The 21,591-nt window shown below is 45.6% G+C and overlaps 2 protein-coding genes across 4 annotated transcripts in view; one reads left to right on the top strand and one right to left on the bottom strand.

Annotated features, from left to right (window-relative positions):
- Positions 1–167, top strand: part of LOC120438619 (E3 ubiquitin-protein ligase TRIM39-like) — a 6,343-nt gene extending 6,176 nt beyond the window's left edge. Inside the window, exon 2 of the mRNA XM_039609027.1 lies at positions 1–167. This exon is cut by the window's left edge and continues 1,766 nt beyond it. The gene's annotated coding sequence lies outside the window, so the exon portion shown is untranslated.
- The window catches only part of LOC120438598 (CST complex subunit CTC1-like), a 22,855-nt gene extending 3,011 nt beyond the window's left edge, over positions 1–19,844 (bottom strand). Inside the window, exons 1-25 of one of the 3 annotated variants that reach the window (XM_039608986.1) lie at positions 19,424–19,838; positions 19,106–19,190; positions 18,672–18,771; positions 18,374–18,596; positions 16,996–17,225; positions 16,790–16,919; positions 16,397–16,699; positions 16,194–16,316; positions 15,878–16,107; positions 15,577–15,721; positions 15,301–15,503; positions 15,058–15,227; positions 14,869–14,983; positions 14,318–14,723; positions 14,157–14,246; positions 13,688–13,825; positions 12,304–12,350; positions 12,090–12,175; positions 10,740–10,875; positions 10,383–10,451; positions 10,142–10,304; positions 9,881–9,936; positions 9,616–9,772; positions 8,305–8,425; positions 7,354–8,223 (exon numbers count right to left, since the gene is read on the bottom strand). In XM_039608986.1, the coding sequence (XP_039464920.1) occupies positions 8,132–8,223; positions 8,305–8,425; positions 9,616–9,772; positions 9,881–9,936; positions 10,142–10,304; positions 10,383–10,451; positions 10,740–10,875; positions 12,090–12,175; positions 12,304–12,350; positions 13,688–13,825; positions 14,157–14,246; positions 14,318–14,723; positions 14,869–14,983; positions 15,058–15,227; positions 15,301–15,503; positions 15,577–15,721; positions 15,878–16,107; positions 16,194–16,316; positions 16,397–16,699; positions 16,790–16,919; positions 16,996–17,225; positions 18,374–18,596; positions 18,672–18,771; positions 19,106–19,190; positions 19,424–19,609 (3,804 nt within the window). In that variant the 5' untranslated portion in view covers positions 19,610–19,838 and the 3' untranslated portion in view covers positions 7,354–8,131. Of the gene's footprint in view, positions 1–7,353; positions 8,224–8,304; positions 8,426–8,534; positions 8,895–9,615; positions 9,773–9,880; positions 9,937–10,141; positions 10,305–10,382; positions 10,452–10,739; positions 10,876–12,089; positions 12,176–12,303; positions 12,351–13,687; positions 13,826–14,156; positions 14,247–14,317; positions 14,724–14,868; positions 14,984–15,057; positions 15,228–15,300; positions 15,504–15,576; positions 15,722–15,877; positions 16,108–16,193; positions 16,317–16,396; positions 16,700–16,789; positions 16,920–16,995; positions 17,226–18,373; positions 18,597–18,671; positions 18,772–19,105; positions 19,191–19,423 lie in introns of those variants that run through there. The other 2 variants (XR_005612016.1, XM_039608985.1) reach the window with 2 other exon arrangements.
- Between the last annotated feature and the right edge of the window lie 1,747 nt (positions 19,845–21,591).

Here is a 21,591-nt window from a genome sequence, read left to right as displayed (position 1 = left end):
CAGGACTCTGATTCACACTTTGATTCTCATGAGTTTGATTTGAACAGAAGAAAAGTTGAATCAGGAAATGTTCCCACTGATGGAGACTCGAGCTGAAGAGCAAATATCAGAGAATAAATGTCCAAAAGCTTCATTTACAATAAAGTTTGTTCAATGCTTTGAGTGAATCCAGACTCATGTGTGGCTGTTATACGGAGCATCAGAGTCCAGCTGAGTTATGTTGGATACAAACTGCTTATTTTGGCTCTGTGAGGATTTTGTTCACTGAAAACTGATAAGACGGATAATATTCAAAGAACTCTGTAGAGATTCATGCATCCATGTTCTCCACCTGCAGGTGTGGAGGAGAAAGGTGGAGCACAGACTGCTGCATCCTTCCAGTCACATCATTTTGATGATTATATTTCCATGTTGTGATGATTTGGGTTAAAGAGAAACAGAGTTGAACGGCTGCAGTCACAGCATGAATAAGATGCTGAAGCTGAGCTGTCAGTGAACATGTTTCACTGTGATTTGATTTGAAGAATATAAAGTGTGTGTGGCTGCTGACAGCTGCAGTCTCTGTTAGTCTGCATGTTCAACACACACACAACTTTCCCCCTGAGGCAACAATCCAGCAACAACACAAAGAACAGCTGCAGACACACACACACACACACACACACACACACTCGATTGTGCATCTCTTTCAGTCTGAACTCTCAAACAAAGAAACTAACTCTATCAATGTCGTACTGTTAAAGAACACTTTACTGGTTTTACGTTTTAAGGTGGAATTCCTCCTTCTTCAGTAACAATGATTTGAGGTCACTACCAGTGTCTACAGTGGTTTTAGCTCAACATACAATTTACTGAAACGTGTTTTTCTTTATGCTGTACAAACTATTTTAAAAGAGCTTTGATCACAACATCTTTGCTTTTTCCTCCAATCGTTTATTCTGATTATTTTATTTTATTTAGTTTAACTAGCAAAGGGTTAAAATTTAACTCTTAACCTGATTTAAACGTTTAATTTCTCATTAACTCAGACTTTTAATTTATTTCCTTGTTTAATGTATTATTTCTTTATCCTTGTTTAATTTTTGCCGATCCTTTCTGTTTAACCTGTTTAATCTGACCTTTGACCTATTAATTTTAACTTAACAGTACTCTTGTTTTGACCTTTGACCTATATATTCCTTATAACCAAAAAAAAGAAACCCATTTATCTGATATTTTCACCGTATTTATTGATTATATATATCTATTATATTTTATCACCTTACCTTATTTTGACCTTTGACCTATTTCCTTGTTAGCCTTGATAAACCTTGATCTTCCTTCATCAAACGTGAAATTTCTTTCACCTTTGAACTTCAGGCTTAAATTAAACCTTTGTTAAAAACCTTCTTACCAACTTATAATTCCAACTTTCTGCATTAAACATGTATCTTATCATATAAACACTCGATCAGTGAGAGAACTTTAACCTAACTTTAACTTTAGGCAGAACCAAATGAAGCAGCTGATCTCGTCAAACTCATAGCGACAGTAACTGACAGTGAATTATTTTAATGTTCTTCATTGTATTTGTTAGAAACATTTTTTTATTTTCCTTTAATTGCGGGACTTTGGTTAAGTTAAATCCGATGTATTAACCGACCTTTGAGGTGAAGTGCAGCTGGCAGGCAATGAGGTGCGTTTAATGTCACTCTGTTAATTTGAGCGTCCATAAATTGAATATCTTATTTTTTCTTACTTTATTATTGCTAATTTATTGGAGAATTAGGCCATTTAATTAAGATAGATTTTATGTTGTTGGTTGTAAAGATCAGGATGGATATTTTATTTTATTCTGTATTTCTATTTTTCAGGTTTATTTTTCAAGATTTGGTGAATTGCCTTTTTCTTTATAACTTGGCCTACTTTTTGTTTAGTTTTGATAAAATTGGCAGTAGTGAGAAGTGTTATTGTCGGTCTTGAATATATTTGATGTAGCCCATACAATTAAGGTAAGTGTCATGTTTTTAGTTGTTAGAGTTTGATGAAGAATCTTTTATTTTATTTTTCTCCAAAAGTTGATTCTGTTTATCTGGACATAGTGTTTTTCAGTTTCAGCTGAATGCAGGTTTCCCCAATCTTATACGTGTCAGGAGCATCAGCACAGCTGAAATGCATTTTTTCTAAGCACCGCGTCTCTGTGGCTTTTAAACCCCAAAACACGCTATAACAAAAATTGGTCCACCCCAAGGATCGGGTCCCCCGGTGTAGTTTCCACTGTGAGAGACTGAAGGCTTCCTCAGAGTGAGGCTGAGAGCGGCAGGCCCAGGTTCATGTCTGACCCGTGGCCCTTCAAATAAAGCTGAAAAAGGCCAATATATTATATTAAATATAAAATATAATTAAAAAAAAACATCAGAATGAACAATGAGCTGCTGTTAAGAACTCCTGTGCCCGACGTCCATCCGAGGCCCGATTGTCTTACAGATAAAGACAAAGTCCATGTTTCATCCCTCCGTTCTCCTCCTGTTTCACTTTAAACACTGTTTCCATGACAACAACCACCGTATGTGGAAAAGAATCTGACACTAAAAACTGAACCGGTGAAAAAGTGTTGTTGCAGATAAACTATTAACTTTATGTTATTTATTTTCAGCTCATACCATCATTAAAACATGTTAGAACATGTAGGATTTCACAAATCATTGCTCCTAAATTGAATCGCATCCATTTGATGCGGTACTTGGATTGTTTTGCCACCAGTTCCCGGCATGCAATGCGCGAAAGTCACGTGGTCTGTCAATCTCTATTGTTCGTAGATAGTGATGGGTCCAGCAACACTGACGTACCGACGCATGTATCAAACTCACAGAGCGATGCCTGTATCGGTGCGTGTGTCGCTTTAAGAAAAAGTCACGTGATTGATACAGCTGCTGTATCGCTCATTGCCAACGCGCCAAACTATGTTTAAAAGATAACGCATCCGCGTCTGCCAACGGAATGAGTTGCCACCAAAACCCCCCCACAAAATTACTCTCGCAAAGATAAAAAAAAAAATACATATCTCTCTACAACAAATAAAAATACACATCTCTCCATAACAAAATGGAGCCCGAAAGAAAAAGAAATGTTTCTGCTGTGTGGGATCATTTATCTTTTAACTGCAAATAAGGGAATAGTTTGTCTGTCTTTGTTTCAGTGTGATCTATCAGAACAGGAAAAACAACAATGTGACCTGCAGTGTAAATTATTTATTTCATTTTATGCAGGTTAAATGTCGCATCTGCTTTGCGGCGCTTTCTTACACAAACAAAAGCACCTCCTCAGTGTTTAGGCATTACAGAGCCAAACATGAAAATGAGGAGACACAGGTCGGCCTACATAGACATTGAACAGCTTTATCATCATTTTTTTTTTTATTAATATGTGTTTTATTATTTTGAAATCAAGCATCTATCTGTTCTGGACCAGGCAGTCCTGATTTTTATTATAAAGGACTGCCAACCCCTTAGTATTGTGGAGAGTGTCGGAGAGAAACATTCCAAGATCAGAGGATCCTTTAACGTACCGGGGGAATAGGAAGACATCTTATCAGAACCTTTTCCACCTGACTTTACAGTTTTTGTGTACCCCAGCTTCATCTGTGCCCCGTGAGCGTGTGTTTTCCAAAGCTGGGGATATGGTGTCAAAAAAAAAAAAAAAACGCAATAGACTGAATGCAAAAACATTGGATAAACTTATTTTTCTGAATAGAAATTTATAATAAACTCTGAGTCAGTTACATTTAAATGGGTAATATTACATTCACATAGGGTTGCCAACTCCCTGAAAAATAAATAAGAGACACCTCGTGGCCAGGGCCGGGTGACCCAAATGTCTTCACCCTTCCCAATGTGTTGAATTTTCTACCTCTTTTTTTTGTGTGTGAAATTATTTTTTTTAACCATTTGACTTGAAGTTGATTTAAGTAGATGCATATTCTTTGTGATATGAACACATGGGAAACAAATGATCATTTAGCCATTTATTTTTAGCTCAAATAGACAACATTAACACAATAAAACAGGTCTCTTTCTTAAACAGAAGCCTGTCATGCTTAACTTTTGAGAATATAACTAAATCTTTCTTCAAAAGAACTCTGTCCTGCTTAACTTAAAATTATATAAATTAATAGAAAACAATAGAACGAAAAACATTCTTGTAACAGTGCACATATAGTGCTTTTAGTACAATTGGCTTCAGTTGAGGTATTATTTCAGCTTTGCTAATGCTAATCAGCTGCTCCCATTTGTAAACCCGCTTGTTCCCATGATTACACATCATAACTCATCATCATTATTCATCTATGTATTACTTTTATGTATTAGTCATCTATTTGTTGTAATCATCTATCCTTGCAGTTGTTTATTACACAAAATAAATTATATTATCACACTTCTGGCCACATAGCGCTGATATTCACTGCACATGCCCATATTAACTTTAACCAGAGGGTTTAAAAAAAACAAACCAGTGTTTACATACCATATCTGCTTCTGCCGTGGCCTGGTGGACAAAAAATTGGTTAAGGGTTCCCCGAGCTTTCATGCCCCTCATGTTCTTCATGTGTCCACCATTAGAAGCATGCCTATAGAAAAAGTGCGCCGGCACACAGTGCAGTGCGCTTTATAGGTGTTATCGTGCACTTTTCCAGCCAGGTGTTTTCCTTTTCCCATTCCTCCCTGTACTTTTGCAGCCTTGTTTTTCTTTCTCTGAGGGGAACAAACATTGCTGGTCTAAAGCTGGGCTTACACTGTGCGATTTTTTGGCCCATTTTGAGCCGATTTTTGAGTCGTGCGACCGATTTGGTGATCGGCCCGATTTTGGCCTTCATCGTGTAGAATACGTGGGGTAACGAGAAGCGATTAACACCTCACGACCAGCTCCCGATCATCAATCGCTCGTGAGGGTGTCACTGCAGCCGCTCACACTGCTCACGCGCAAACACGTAAACATCGATGAAAAAGACGGAGCAGCGTGTGATCTGGACACAAGCGATGGAGGCACAACTTGTAGGACTTTGGAAAGCTCATCCGAGCCTTTTCGATGTGGCCTCACAAAATTATCACGACCACAACAACCGTGAAAATAGATTTACATTGCTGCTCAATCACAGCTGCCTGATCAATGTTTTTCATTAGCAATTTAGCAAAGTTGATGGTGGTGGTGTGTGTGTCTGTGTGAGTGAAAGACAGAGAGGGAGAGCGAGCGACAGATTTTCTGTTATAACCTTCATTTTATGGACGCACAGTGTGAGCACTCAGGTCGCATCAGAGCATCGGGCCGTATAGTGTGAGACCCTGCATCGTGACCTATGAACTTCTAACCCCTGCGAGTCAATCGGACAGTTTGAAAATCGCACAGTGTATGCCCAGCTTTAGGTGTACTGTCGTCCGAGACTTGCACCGCAGTGTCGGCGTTTGTTTCCCTGTTGGCCATGCTTCTTGTTGTGGTCATCTGTTGTCTTCCGGTATTTTCTCCGCAAGCGACCTTTCCTCGACCAATGAGATAAACGGTGTATCTGAATTGTCATAAGTGTGCTGTCAGCTCATTGGTCACAGAGCAGGAGAGGGGCTGGGAATTATGTTTTCAAACAAAGCGTTAATTCCATTAACATTTATAGACTACCTTTGATTCTCACTGTATTACGGGACAAAGTGCGTCCCTTATTAGCTCAATACAGGACGTGTACTTTTGTTTCTAAATACGGGACGATTCCATTTTTTAAGGGACGGTTGGCAACCCTACATTCACAATACCTTACAGTGTATACAAGTATAACTAGGTATTTGAATCAGTGTCTGTTGAGTCTCAAGTAAGTTGCCTGCAATGATATTTAAGGTCCAGCAGGTGTCAGTATGGAGCAAAACAGCAACACTGTGTCGACACAGTATCGATACAGTTTGGGGAATGTGCTGAAACGCTTCACGAGTAGGGATGGGTGTCGTTTAGGTTTTATCCGATACCAGTACCAAACCGGTACTTTTGAAACGGTGCCGGTGCTTAAACGGTGCTCAAACCGGTGATTAAAGAATGGAGAACACAAAATTGGTCCAAAAACCTCTCATGTTCAGCTGTTTTTTTGTAAAAAGATAACAATGTTAGCCTTTTCTGTAGCTATAGGGCATATATGGTATCACTCTTGGCTGGAAGCAGTGCTTAAACAATGGAAAAAACACAAACTTTGTCCAAAAACCTCTCATGTTTAACTGTTTTCCGCTTTTTCTTTGGTCATTTTAGCCTTTTTGGCCAGGGTGAAGGGAGTATCTGCCGTCAAACAAGAAGACAGCTGCATGTAACTACTACGGTGTTTGCTAGTTCACCTTACATGCGTTAATGTAATAATGTGGTTAGCCTACTCAACGTAAATTACACAAGGACAACATTAAGCTACTCACGCAGAGAAGAACGGCTGCTGCTGCCATCATCATCCGTCATCATTTCTGCTACGCTGACAGGGCTAGGGGCCAGGACTCTCCTCTTTGGGTTTTTGGGGGATGTTGCTAACTCCGGGCCGATAACAGGCACCACACCCGCAGTAGATGTGCATGGTGTGAGGTCTCGCAGCAAGCTATCAAACACGGCGCATCTCTCGGCTTTAAAAAAAAAACGCTATGCGTCGCCAAGTGTTTCATCAGATTTGAGGTGTTACCTCCTTTGACAGTATCACAGTATCAGCTTAAAGCACTTGTTGCAGGCTGCTGAGTTTGCATCTTTTGCTGTGAAGTACAGCCAGACTTTTGACCGCTTTGCCTTGGGCATTTTTAATCTGTAGCTCTGCTCTGAAAGAAGTACGTACCTGGCCCCGCCTACTATCCTCGGAAACGTAAAATGATTGGCTAGAATTGGCTCAGGGAAAAAAAAAGCACCGAAATAAAGCACCGAAATGTGCGCTGCTTTTCGGTCTGGTTACTACCGTTTATGTCAGAACGATGGCACCGGACACCGGTACCCATCCCTATTCACGAGGCCTCATCTAACCATCACTATTCGTACATGTTAGCTTTAAAACATCACATTCTTTATGTTAGTTGGTTTAGATGAGTGATCTCCAGCATGAAGGACGAATGAGTGTTTCATGGGGACTGTTTAAGTGTAATGTAAACTTGGATTACCAACACTAAAAAACAAAAAAAACCCACATTTGAACACATTCATCAGTGGCTGTGACCATGTTAAAGGACTAATGCTGACGTGCTCTGACACTCATTAGCATAGAAAACAAAGTGGTGAAAGCACAGAGCCCTGAGGAGCTCCACTGGACGGCTCTGTTCACACAACTTACATTTAATTATTTGACTTTTATTTACATGCAAAACACCCTCAGAGAGAACAGTTGTTTCAGAGCTGCCAGCTTTATTGGAAAGATGAACTGAAATCATTTAACCTAAAATAGTTCAATTTATGACAAACTAACACGGTGAAAGGTTGCAGGATTAAAATGTGTCGATGGATGAACTCTTTCAGTATAAGATCAAATAATACAAAACACATGAAGGTGAGGAGAAATGAATTTTACAGTAAGTGTGATTTAAAGCAGACTGATTGTTTCCTGGTCAGGCTGAAGCTTTCACCGTCTGACGTCTGTAAAGAAACTGAAACACGTTCACAGTGTTTAGTTTTACTTCACAAACACAGAGAGAATCTGAACTACAGGCCGGCTGTGGGAGTTACACCTGACCCAGAGCCACACGTGTCACGCAGCACACCTGTTCAGGTACACGTGTCACACAGTGGAGGTCAAACCTTTATTGTCCCGCTCTGTGCCACAAACACCAGATTAACCAGTTTCACTCATCATCCTTCTACTGTCAGATTTTACTGGTGCAGGTTTTATGAATCACCATCTGAGAACGTCTCTGATGTGGGCGCCACTCACAGGCATCACTTCCTGTAGAAGGGTCACATGACCTGTTATAGGCCCCTGTGTGATGATGACAGCTCCGCCCCTTTCGTGTGAGGTTAAACCCAGAGAGCTTCGTGTGACCTCTGACCCTGATCACCAGCGTTAGGGTCAGTGAAGGTGAGATACCGTGTGACAGGAGGAGGAACAATAAAGTTTTATTTGTACGAACACGTAGAACAGATAAAATCAGAACGAAGCAGGTGGAGCTCAGTCAGGGTGGAGGTGCAGACAGGTGAGCTGAAGGGGAGGAGCCAGTCTGGTCAGGAACTCTCTGTCTCCTCGAGTAAACCTTCTCACCTCTGAAACACAAACACACACACGACTCTGAAGGTTGCAGTCAGGTTGGTCAGGTTGGGTCAGGGTGGTGAGGGTGGGGTTACCTTCTGGTCTCTGGTTGGTGCGTTTCCTGCAGGTGAGGCTGAGCGGCCGAATCATGACATCACTGCTGCACAGACACAACAGGAAGTGGAGGAGGAAGTCGTCAGCGTCCCCGTCACACACCTGAGACAGAGACAGAGGTTATGTCACTGCAGACTCACAGCTCGGCCCTGTGGAAACGTCCTGCAGGACGTCTGTTTCTCTCTGTGGTGTCCCCCCACAGCGTCCCCACCGTGCTTCACTGTGTGGACGCTGTTCTTTGGGTTGTAGCTGCATCTTCTTCTCGTTTCATCTCCTCTGACCACAGGATGTTTCAGTCTGCAGGGTCTTTGTCCCGGTCGTCCTCAGCAGTGTGGCTGAAGGTGTCTGCTCTGCAGACGTGGAGCTCTGTGAGCTCACAGTGTGTCCCTGTGCAGCCTATAGAGTCTTTGAGGTCTTTGCTCTGACAGGCTTGTTCTGTACTGGGCAGCTCTTTGACTTTCTTCAGGTTTCACTTCCTGACACTCTGATAACCTCAGATATCCACAATGTGAATCCTCACAAACGTCTGTTTCTCTCTTTTCACTCAAACCTTCTGACGTTTTTACACCGACTGTAAATATGAAGAAAACTCTCAGTTTGAACTTGATTCTACAAACTGAGCTTTGCAAAGTAAATAACAAATAACATGAATGAGTTAAAACCATAAATGGAAATAAGTGCTCATTAATCATAAAGAGTCTCATGTCACAGTTTATGGAGTTAAAACGTGTTCTTGTTATTGTAAACAGGACGTCTCAGTTTAGACTCCACGTTTGTGTTTTTAGAAACTGTTTCTGTTTGATACTAATCTCACTTTCTTATGATTATAATTATTTTCTGCAGTAAAGGACAAAAAATAATATTCAGTTAACACAGCTCCACCTGTGGGTGGAGGGTCCCTGTGGGTTCTCCTGGTGTGACCCGAGTCCTAAATGCCTCTCGCTGTCCTGCCCCTCCCCTGTGGTCTCCACCCTCCATGTGGGAGGTGTGGCGTTGCAGTGAAATGTAAGGCCCCTCCCTCCTGTTCACGTGAGCCCAGCGTGGGTCCGTCACACCTATAGACTTTTAAAGGTGGAAGTGGCCACGCCCCCAAACCAGTTCAGCAGTAAAGTGTGAGCAGACGGAGCCGTTACCAGGATGCAAACAGGATGTGCCCTTTCACAGTTAAAGCCTCAGAAATAAAAACATGACCCGATCTTAAATTTTAAAGACAAAATAAAGTTTAAAGACGACGATGAGCACGTGACTCACCTGTGACAGGTAAATATATACACCTGACAGGTGGTACTGACCTGGCTCTGCCCACGAGGGAAGACTCTGATGTGACCTCTGACCCTGAGTGCTCTCTGAAGCCCCTCCCACTGAGCGTCAGCCAATCCCAGCAGAGCACGAACCAGAGCAGCTGAGAACCAGACGTGAGCCTCACCTGTCCCGTCATCAATCACCAGCCTGATCGAAGAGCAGAGCGACATGGTTTGATCATGTGACTGTCACCTGACTCATCCAGGTGATTAACATGTATCACAGCAGGTGAGCTCAACAGGAAGCTGCTCTTACTTTGCTTTGGACTGAAACACTGACGAGGTCGAGTGACACTGAGAGCTGCTGCAGCCCTGAGAGAGAGAGAGCAACAGGTAAACACACACACACCTGAAATCGTGAGCAGTTTACTCCAAAACTACACTTTACTTGCGTGCACTAACACTAACACACCACCAACACGCTAACAACACATGAAGCACTCTGAGTACTTTCACTGCACCCGAGAAACTACAACTAAACACATCCTGTACACACTGTGTGTATTTTATGCAGTACCTGTGTGTACACGCTGCCACACAGCGAGCAGCTCCACTGCAGTTGCAGGAACAGGAAACACACCACGTGACCTTTGACCTGTCCCACAGTGCACCTCTGCTTGCTGCTCAGAGCCCACTCACCCAGGTGCATGATGGGAGCAGGAGGAGGAGGCTGGGCCGAACTGATAGAAACAAAACAAACAAATAAACAACAGCACGACAAACACGCGAACCAGACTTTACCTGCCCTGTAAACTTACCTGGTGTCTCCCAGGGAGACCACAGTTATCGAGCTGACAGGTAAGTACGTGCAGTACACACTTCCTGTCCTGAAACACACACACAGGTGAACCACACAGGTACGTAACCATCGGCGTAACGTTGTATTGAACATTGGGGGGAGTCAAAATCTCTGTCTAAATAAATAAATAAATCTGGGTAAATTCCCAGATGATCAAACAAGGAACTATTTTGCTGGTAACACCTGAAGTGAGTAAAGAAGATCAGCAGCCTATTTATGCAAGATAATTCATAATTTTATTGTTGGGTTACATTGGTTGGAAATGAGTCCAAATAAAGAGTCCAAACATTTATAAGCCTGTCTATGTGTGTCTCACCTGGACAGCCTCCTCTGGAAACCAGACAACAGCAGAGTGTTACCCGGCAACAGGCCAGGTGGGTAGGGGGTGTGGCTTAAGTCCAGGTACACCTGCAGACTCCTCCCAGCTTGGTCACAAAGAGTGAGACGCACACCTGCACACACACATTTAGCTAACAGTCAGATCTGAGACTAGGGATGGGTATCGAAAACCGGTTCTTGTTGAGAACCGGTTCCCAATGTTTCAATTCCTTGGAATCGTTTGCCATTTTTGCAAACGATTCCCTTATCGATTCCAGTTGCCCCAAATGACGTCACCACGTTGCGGAGCGTCATTTACCTGGCAGGAAACATGGCGGCTCAAACGCTCAAAAGTTTGTTTATACTTTACCAGAACGGATGACAACAGGGCAACTTGCAATACTTGCAAAGTAGATATTTCACTTAAGGGAGGAAACACTACGAATCTGCAAAAGCATTCGCTCACAAAACACGCGATGACCTTAAATGAATGTCGTGTTTTTAATTCCGCTCCGGACTCGTGAATCTGAACTCAGCAGCAGCGGTAACGTTTGCGCGTCCTCTCCCGTTAATGCAGCAGGTAAATAATCAACTAACAGTGCATATTATGTTAGCGCGATCTGCTTTATTACAAAACCTGCCATTACTGTGCATTTAGGTGACCGTGATGAGAGAGACAGACAGAGTCTGGCTGGCTCAGATGCTGGCAGTTCTCGCTGCAGTCTACCGGTTGCGTCTCCTTTCAGGCCAGGATGAACGTCACCGAGCAGTGACTAAGTTTGTGGTCAAAGCCTTGCACCCATTTGTCACAGCAGATGCCCCCGATTTTCGGTAAGTGAAGGTGTTTAATTGTAGGCAGGGACATTACTGGATATTCTTGTGTAATTGCTACAGAATGATTTATGTTATAGTACAGAAGAATATTTATTTTATTATTTTACATTTACATTTTTTTTCCTGGGGACCCTGTGACACCCCATTGAAGGCTGGTTCTCTTGAGATCTCACTGTTGGGTTTGTAAGGCCATGTTACTCCTAAATTTCTATCTTGTTCAAAGAGAAGATAAAAACAAAGTTCTAAGCTAATCCACCCGAGTGTTCTTTTTCAAAAAAATCGATAAGAGAATCGATAAAGAATCGAATCGTTAAACAGAATCGAAAATGGAATCAGAATCGTTAAAATCTTATCAATACCCATCCCTACCTGAGACTCATACCTGAAGCACTGACGCCTGCAGTTCCTCTAGTGTCCAGCAGAGGCAGCAGTTAGTCGCCCCCATAGACCCCCATGTTAAAACTTCACAGCAGAAAGCAAAAGCCTGACACACAAACCACCTGTGTGTTTGTACCTGAGTGTGTGTGTCCAGAGTGGGCAGTCCTGTTGTTCACACTGATCCTTTCAGACACCACACCCTGAAAACACACCAGCTCTGAGCTGAAACACACACACACACACACACACACACACACACACACACACACCAGTAAGAGTTTAAAGCAGGCTGCAGCTGCAGTTCCTCAGATGGCCACAGGGGGCGACTCAGTGAGGGATGAGCAGTTTACCTGCAGTCTAAGACCTCTGAGACAGACAAGACTGTGGGTGGGACGGCCTGAAAACAGAGAAGAGAGATGGAAAATGTGACGTCATTCAGGGGTAAAACCGCAAAGGATTGTGGGAACGAGTGGCAAGCGGTGCTAGCGCACGCAGGCTTTCACATGAAAACAGTCACACAGTAAATAAAAAGAAACACAAAAAATGGCAAGAAGCTGTTGTATTATTAACTGCAATAGCCGGTCGCATGACAGCCACAGGAAGCCGACGGGTAAAGAGATCGTTTTTTATCGGATGACGTCGTGGAAGAGAAATTGTTATATATGTGCATATATATGTGCCCAAGGCTTGTTTTGAAGCAATCAAGTGATGAATAACTGTTTTCCAGTAAGTTGAGTTCCAGTGGGGTTTTTTTTGTTTGTTTTTGTATTGATTTGTTTTTCATGAAGCAGCTAATAAAGCTGATGGATTTTTACAATTTTGCCTCTTTCTTGTAAGATTCTATAATAGAATGAAACAATAATGCCAGTTATAAATAAAGACAATAAATTGAATGAATTACGAAACACTCATTTTATTTCTATTAGACGGTAAATGGGCTGCATTTGTATAGCACTTTACTTAGTCCCTAAGGACCCCAAAGCGCTTTACACTACATTCAATCATTCACACACTGGTGATGCTACATTGTAGCCACAGCTGCCCTGGGGTGCACTGACAGAGGCGAAGCTGCCAGACACTGGCGCCACCGGGCCCTCTGACCACCACCACTAGGCAGACATGGGGTTAGTATAGGGGTTAATATAAGGATATTTGGACAGCCAGGAGGCAGCCTGGGATCGAACCACCAACCTTCTGATTAGTGGCTGACCTACAGCCCCAGCTACAGCTGTGAAATGGAATAGTCCAAATCACCAAAGTAAACTGGACCTGGGCTTGTTGCAGGGATCTGAAGTAACTAAACATGTTGTGAGTGTATGCACTCATACTTAGGACCATATAATAACAAATATGTGCGTCATGAAAGTCGGGCAGCACGCTAACATCCGTACTCCACTCTGTATGCTCGTATGGTTCACTCCTTTGAGTTTTTCCTCGTACTTTTTTTTCTTTGCCATTTCATCAACTCTGTCTTTGTACAGACCTGCCGTGTTCTCCATCGTTTTGTACACAACTGTTTTTGGGGCAAATAAAATGCAAGTAGGGATTAAAACCGCAGAATTGCTGATTACTTGTGCTGGGAATGCTAACGCTTGATGCAGTGTTTTGATTTTGTTGCCACTTGTACCCACAATGCAATGCGTGAAAGTCACGTGGTCTGTCAATCTCTATAAAAAAAGTTTAAGGGTCCTGGAGGAAGACGAGGAACAAACCGTGTGTGTGTGTGTGTGTTACCTGTCTGCAGGTGGGCAGCAGCAGTGGGCGTGTCAGAGTGTGGAATCTCCAACCACGTCTGACTTGTAGGGTTGACTCAGCGTGGAGATCCACCCCACTGCGCCCAGAAACTCCACAGCCAATCAAAACACTGGGATCCTGATTGACAGACACATGGGCCAATCAGCTGCAAGGATTCAGGTCATATCAACTCCCCCACAAACAGGAATGGTGGGTGTCATCTGCATAGCAGTAAAAATGTAAGCTATGTGTTTTGATGATACTGCCAAAAGCAAGCATGTATAATGTAAACAGAACTGGTCCTAGCATTGAACCCTGTGGAACTCCATAATTAACCTCAGTGTGTGAAGAAGTACAGTTAAAGCTGAAAAACGTCTGTGTTCATGTGTATTAATATCAGAGAGCAGAGACCAATGAGGGAAACCTCTGGCCACGCCCCTTAGTGACATCATCAAAGCTGGGTTGATACCTGAGTGTTAGCGGCGATGAGTCTGTAGAAACATCCAGGCTGGAGGACAGGAAACCACCGCGTACACACACCTGAGAACACCAGCACCACCTGCAGGCACACACACACGTAACTGTGTATCCAGGTGAGCTCAGGTAAACCCACACAGGTGCGTCTCTCACCTTTCTCTCCTGCTTTTGTTCACTTTCTTTCTCTGTCATTGGTTCATTCTTTGGGTCCCGCCTCCAGCTGACCACTGGACCAATCACAGCAGCTTTCGCTGAGAAGCACAGTCTCAGCCCTGCCTCCTGATCCTCTGCCTTCGCCCCTGTATTCCTCCAGGACACACCCTCCTTCTGCTCCACCCTGATCACCATGGAGACACAGGGCCAGGGGTTGCCGGAGTCTGCTTCTTCTTCTTCTCTTCTCTTCCTCTTACTCCCAGCAGTCTCTTCTTCTTCTTCTACTGTCTGCTTCTTGGCAGTGACGTCCCCTCCTGGTTCCTCCCCCTTGTGTCTCAGGTGTGTCTCCATGGCAACAGATGGACTCAGGATGTGCAGGTGGTCCAGAGAGAGCTGAAGGTAAACCCTGTGAATTGAACCCAGCTTTATTTAACTCATAATGTTTACAACCAGGAAGGAAGCTCACATCCTGAACCAATCAGACACCCTCTTACATCACAGAGAATGGACCAATGAGCAGTCAGCATGCTGCAGGTTGTGTGTGTGTGTACCTGCAGTGTTTGTGTGTGATGAACCTGTCCTGGTCCAGGTGTTGGTAGGAGGGGAAATCTGATTGGAGGAATCTCTCTGTCACCATGGTGAACTGCACCACACCCACCAGACAACCTGCAGCACACACACACACATTAAAGAATAAAGCTGTGTGTCACTGTGTGTGTGTCTGTGTGCGTGCATTGTACCGATCCAGGCGCTGTTAAAGACCGCCCTCTGCGCTCCCTCCTCCTCCTCGCTGCTCTCTGTCAGCACGCAGGCTGCAGCTCCCGTGGCGTCTCTGAGCTGCATCGAGTGTTTGAACTCAGACGTCTGTGACGGCAGCTCCAGCACGCCGACCAGCAGCACGGGGCGCTGCCTGACACACAAACCAGCAAAAATCATTGGTACGTAATCACATGACTTCATGTGGGGAGCTGCTGTCACCTTACCTGACAGCGTCTCCACCCCAAGGCTCGGAGGACAGAGTCCTGCAAGACCAGGACAGGAAGCCGTTGATCTGGGAGGAGGTCAGGTTGGAGCCATCAGGGGGCAGCAGAGAGCTCAGAGGGGCCGAAGACCAGCAGTCAGTCTGCAGGGACTCCAGGAGCTCCGACACACCGAGGTACTGACGGACCGCTGAGGACACGCTGTACTGCAGGGACACAGAGCACACTGAGCATGCTCCACACTCACCTGTAAAGAAGACAGGTGAGAGTGGGACCTACCTGAGTCACAGGACAGGTGTGAGGCTCGTCCAGCATCTCAGAGTAGATGTCTCTGCATCCTCGTCCTCCAGCCCTGCTCTGAGTCTCCATCAGCCTCCAGGACAGCAAGCACACACACTGCTGCCTCCACACACCTTGGACCAGACTGAGGACCAAGACCAGGACAAGAACCAGGACGAGAGTGAGGACCAAGACCGGGACCAGGAGCACGAAACATGCCAGAGCCAGCGGAGGACAGGAGGACAAAGGTTAGGCTCTGCTGTCTCTGACTGTGGACAGGTGGTGGTGGGTGGAGCCTCACCTGTGTGCCAGCTGCGAGCTTAGGTGACACGTCCACAGGTAATTGGACACATCTGTGTTTTTCTGCAGCAGTAACCGTGGTAACGCCCCATCTCCCGGGCAGCGGTTGTCGGGTGGCGACCCTGCCGCCCTGCTGAAGGCCGTCACCCTCAGGCTGGAGCGCAGGCAGGTGCAAAGCATGCTGGGAGGGAAGTCCGGGCAAGGCCGGTACAGGAAGTGGGCGTGATGCAACTGCAGGAGGACGAACCATCAAACTTTGTTAGTCGTGGCTGCCACGAACACAAACGGGCATGATGATGTCAGGTCATGTGACTCACCTCCACTCTGTCTCCCGCCCTCAGCTTCCTCTTCGCCGCCGGCTGATAGGCCACGCACAGACCCACCTTCCCATCCAGCACGTAGAGCCCCGCCCCCTCACTCACAACTTCAGTCACCACGCCCTATCACAGCAGAGGAGGCTTAGTAATCAGCACACAGGTACAAACATGTGGTAGCCAATCAGAGCTCAGAGCGCTCTCACCTGGTAGCTGATGATTTTGGATTGCTTTATCCTCACAGCTGATTGGTCCAGCTCCACCTCCTCATGCTCCGCCTCCTCACAGTCGTCCTCAGCAGGCTGTGACATCAGCAGCAGGGACTCAGAGTGTGTGTGTTCCTGTGTGTGTTCCTGTGTGTGCGTGTAGTCGGCGTGGAGCTCGGAGCACTTCGTCACACACAGGATGTTGTTTCCTTTCCAGCCTCGTAGCGCACACACACGTAGAGCTGTCACACACACGCTCTGCCCGACACACACACGCTGAATCCAGCTGAGCCGGCTGCTGTCCTGCACACACACACACACACACACACACACACACACTGAGCTTCATCAGGCCGTCCCTCCTCACCATCATCATCCTCAGAGAGCTGGTACCTGTACGAGCACGGGCAGCGAGCGCGACTCATCCGTCAGCGTGAAGCAAAAGAAAGTCGTTCCTGCCACGGCCAGCAGAGGGCAGACTGAGCCCACCTCTCCGAACACGCTCAGCCGCTGACCTTTGACCCTGGAGCACACACACACATCTGTCACACACACACTGCTCAGAAACTCCCCTGCAGTTCAGAGGTCATGTGACCTACCTGTGCCTCAGCAGCCTGCCGGCCTCTCCGACTCCCACCACTCCGCTTAGCTCCACCCTTCCAGGAGCAGCAGCCAATCCCTGCTCAGCACCAGGACACAACAGGACAGGGGAGCCAATCAGCTCCAAGAAGCCTGCGGCCTCTTCCTGGCCCGATGCATTGTGGGGAATGTAGTTCCAGTGAGGGAGGAAAACGGGACGATCGAGCCACAGGGGCGAGAGAGACAGGCACTGGATGAGAGAGAGAGAGACACGGGTGAGAGAGTGGCGGAGTCCTGGGTGGATGCTGGAAGCCTGTACTGATGATGACATCTTCATCAGCTCTGATCTGCAGTGATGCCGTTTGTTTTAATAGCTGCATCAGATTAGATTAGATTAGATTAGATTAAACTTTATTAATCCCTCGGGTGCGTTCCTCCAGGAAATTTGGTTTCCAATGGCCCAGCACCGACAGAGGTTACAGAATGTGAGCAGAAATATACCATATATACACATATATAAATACAGAGTATACAAAGGGGATAAATAGAATAAATAGGAATAAGAACACAAGGGAATTGCACATTTCAAGTATTGTGAGTCATTAATCAGTGCGGTGATGTTAGGACCACACTGAGCCTGCTGCAGGTGTCTGACTGTAATCTGTCAGTTTACTGCAGGTGATCCTATCTGTATACTTTATGTAAGGAGGAGGAGGCTCCACATCTTTATAAAGCTCTGCTGTTAACACATCTGTATCAGCACAGTTACCCTGCTGACAGACACTCTGTCTTTACATCCTTTAGATCCTTACTTATCGATGTGCTCAGTGAATCCATATAAAGACACATTTAATAAGTCCTGATGTTTCTGATTTCTAGAAATGTTTGAAAGTCAGCTGTTGAGCTTGTTTACTTGTTTTATGCTGATGTAAACATTACCAGAGATCAGAAGCGTGTGATGACCAGACTCTATCAGCACTTGTGTCACTGCACAGAGAATAAATGGTAAATGGTAAATGTCCTGTATTTATATAGCGCTTTTCTAGTCCCTAAGGACCCCAAAGCGCTTTACATATCCAGTCATTCACCCATTCACACACTGGTGATGGCAAGCTACGTTGTAGCCACAGCCACCCTGGGGCGCACTGACAGAGGCGAGGCTGCCGGACACTGGCGCCACCGGGCCCTCTGACCACCACCAGTAGGCAACGGGTGAAGTGTCTTGCCCAAGGACACAACAACCGAGACTGTCCAAGCCGGGGCTCGAACCGGTAACCTTCCGATTACAAGGTGAACTCCCAACTCTTGAGCCACGATCGCCCCACGATCGCCTTTAATAAGCTGAATTAAAGAGGAATTAGATTTAATTTACGTTGCACTCCTCCCCCTCTGACTCACCTCACACATGACGCTGCCGCTGGCGTCCGTCAGCCTGTACTCTCCGTCACGGCCTTCTCTCAGACAGCCAATCAGCAGCAGGTTGACCCTCGGCAGCGCCCTCTGACCCGGCACGGCGAGCTCCGCCTCCCTTTCCCAGGCTCTCTGCTGATTGGTGCTCCAAGACAGGTTGCTGACGCAGGCCAGGTGCTGCTGGGAGACGAGCTCGGAGACGGACAGCAGCCTGCGGACAGACGGGAGGATAGCGGTAAGGCCAGGTCACGTGACCTGCTACAGCAATGATGTCAGCGGGTGTTACCTGTAGCTGACAGGTAAGCTGTGGGCCACACACATCTGCTGCTGGATCGCCTGCACCGCACACATGCTCAGATCGAAGAGGCTGAGGTCACCGTGGTTACCTGGGAAAACAAAATTTAAAAGGTAAACACAAACATAAACAACTGAAGCCCCGCCCACTGAGAACACCCGAAGTGGACACCAGAGCTGGTGTGTCAACAGGTGGGACCACCTGAGGAAGCTGCTGCTCTTCATCCTCTGCTGCTCTGACCTTTGAACCACACTCACATCTACACACTGGACTGCACTGATGACACCTGTGAGGGCAGGTGAGCCCTGCTTTCACTTTTTAAATAATGGTTTAAATAGTATTTGGTTTCATGAGTGAACATCATCATTAAGAATCTAAAGTACAGCTATTAATCAGCCAGCGGTTTCGAACAAACAGAAACTCACCTGTCTGCGAGGGGGCGGAGCTACACACCACAGGACTCAAGTGTTCAGAAATGAAGGTGAAGATGTTCTTTAACCACAGGGACTCCTAAAGAAACAAAGCAGCAGGTCGGAAGTCACAATAATAAATGTAAAACAGTCTCACATCCTTATATTCACTCTTTTCTGTATGGATTTCTGCTATAGAATTAGCTCGAAATAGTGATTGGCTGCTGCTCTACCTTACGTCATGACGCAGGCAGTACGTACGCAGGGCTCTGCATGTACGTAGGCTGTTATTTATCGCTCAGTTCGGGCAAACAGGGACAGACTGGGACTCACCGCCTCGGTGCTGGGCTTGACCCGGTCCAGGAGCTCCTGCAGGGGGTCCATGTCTTCGCTCCGGGTGCCGGTTTCTCCCCCTGCTGACAAACTCCCGCTCACGGCTTTCAAACAGCTTCCGGTCCTCCTCCTGTTGATGTCCTCCCTCTGACCGTCGCCCCCCGTGTTCCCGCCTCTTACGTTCATAAAGCCGCCATGATGCCCTGCCGTCCAACTTTGTTTACTTTTGTTCTGTATTTTAAACAAATCATCAAACTTATTAAACTGACTAGTCTCTGCTCACGCAGGATCTCTACCGCGCATGTGCGGAACAGCTTTTCCCTACCCTACATTTCACAATAAAAGCCCTTCACGTCCACATACACTCAGTGGTCTCCTACCTCCTTTCCTAACCACTTTTCCTTGATAGAAACGTTCTGAGGTGGAGGGAATGTGTTTAGGAGATGTGATAAGAACTTAGGAAAGGAAATAGCTGTGTTTGAACTACAAAACGATCACGTGACTCCAGCCCAGCGTGTTCTCAGCCTGTTTAGTGCAGGTGTCTGTGAGGAACATGCTTTTATTATGAAGGGGTCAGACTTCCTGCTGAGGCTCAGGGTCATGTGACTGACAGCACCTTTTGCAGCTCACCTGACGCCACAAGGTGTTTCCTTTTCAGGAGGATGACACTGTGCGATCCTCGGCAATCTCAAACAAAAACACATTTCTGTCAAGTGGAAACTTTAAAATATATATATATATATATATATATATACAAGATCCATAGAGGCTGGCGTCTGTCACACCAGGCAAGACCCCAGGTGCAGGCTGTGTAAAGATGCCCCTGAGACAATCCAGCACATAACAGCAGGGTGCAAGATGCTAGCAGGCAAGGCATACATGGAACGCCATAACCAAGTGGCCGGCATAGTGTACAGGAACATCTGTGCCGAGTATAACCTGGAAGTCCCGAGGTCAAAATGGGAGACACCCCCAAGGGTGATGGAGAATGACCGAGCTAAGATCCTGTGGGACTTCCAGATACAGACGGACAAAATGGTGGTGGCTAACCAACCGGACATAGTGGTGGTAGACAAACAGAAGAAGACGGCCGTAGTGATCGATGTAGCGGTTCTGAATGACAGCAATATCAGGAAGAAGGAACACGAGAAGCTGGAGAAATACCAAGGGCTCAGAGAAGAGCTCGAGAGGATGTGGAGGGTGAAGGTAACAGTGGTCCCCGTGGTAATCGGAGCACTAGGTGTGGTGACTCCCAAGCTAGGCGAGTGGCTCCAGCAGATCCCGGGAACAACATCGGAGATCTCTGTCCAGAAGAGCGCAGTCCTGGGAACAGCTAAGATACTGCGCAGGACCCTCAAGCTCCCAGGCCTCTGGTAGAGGACCCGAGCTTGAAGGATAAACCGCCCGTAGGGGCGTGCTGGGTGTTTTTTTTATATATGGAGCTTGCAGAGTATAAATACAGATTAATTGAAGGTTTGTCACTGTTTTTTGTTCACTTTTTATCCAGGCTGCGGGTGTCTCAGTGGAAAGATAGAGCATGGCTGAGCGCACCTGTACAGACCAGTAATACAGTTTAAGATTAGCCCCCCTCTTTCATACGGCAGGTACAACAAGCCAAGTCTTCATCTAGGACTTTTGTTATTCCAAATTAATCAATTAAAGATATCGTTTAACTTCTGAAAGGATTCTTTTGGAGGAGGCAGAGGAAGTGACTCAATATAAAAACTTTGCATAACCTTTCATCCTTGTTCAGGAATACGACGGAGGATTTTGAATCATTTATAGCCAGAAAATCGTCTAAATAGCTCAATTAGTTGCATTAATTTTGCAACTTTGCTAACAGACAGCCTAGTCTAGGTCCTAGGGCCAATCTCTGCTCTTGATCACCTAACTGGAAACCAAATAATACAGCTCTCATTGTAAGTGTCATCACCAGAGGTTACATAGTCAGAATAAATAACACTGGAGATAACGGGCACCCCTGATGAGTGGAACGCTCCAATGTGACAGGTTTAAAAAGTATTGTTTGTTACAAAAGTTGAACCCATCTGAGAAAATTATTTCCAAATCCATATCTTGGGAGAACATTAAATAAATCTGACCAGTCTATTCTGTCCAAGGCCTGACGAGCGTCCAGTGATAATAAAGCTGCATCTTTAGCATCAAAT

Source organism: Oreochromis aureus, linkage group 3 (assembly GCF_013358895.1).
Source record: "Oreochromis aureus strain Israel breed Guangdong linkage group 3, ZZ_aureus, whole genome shotgun sequence".
NCBI lineage: Eukaryota > Metazoa > Chordata > Actinopteri > Cichliformes > Cichlidae > Oreochromis > Oreochromis aureus.
The sequence above is the reverse complement of the archived record's forward strand: the minus strand, read 5'-3'. Positions and strand labels throughout refer to the sequence as shown.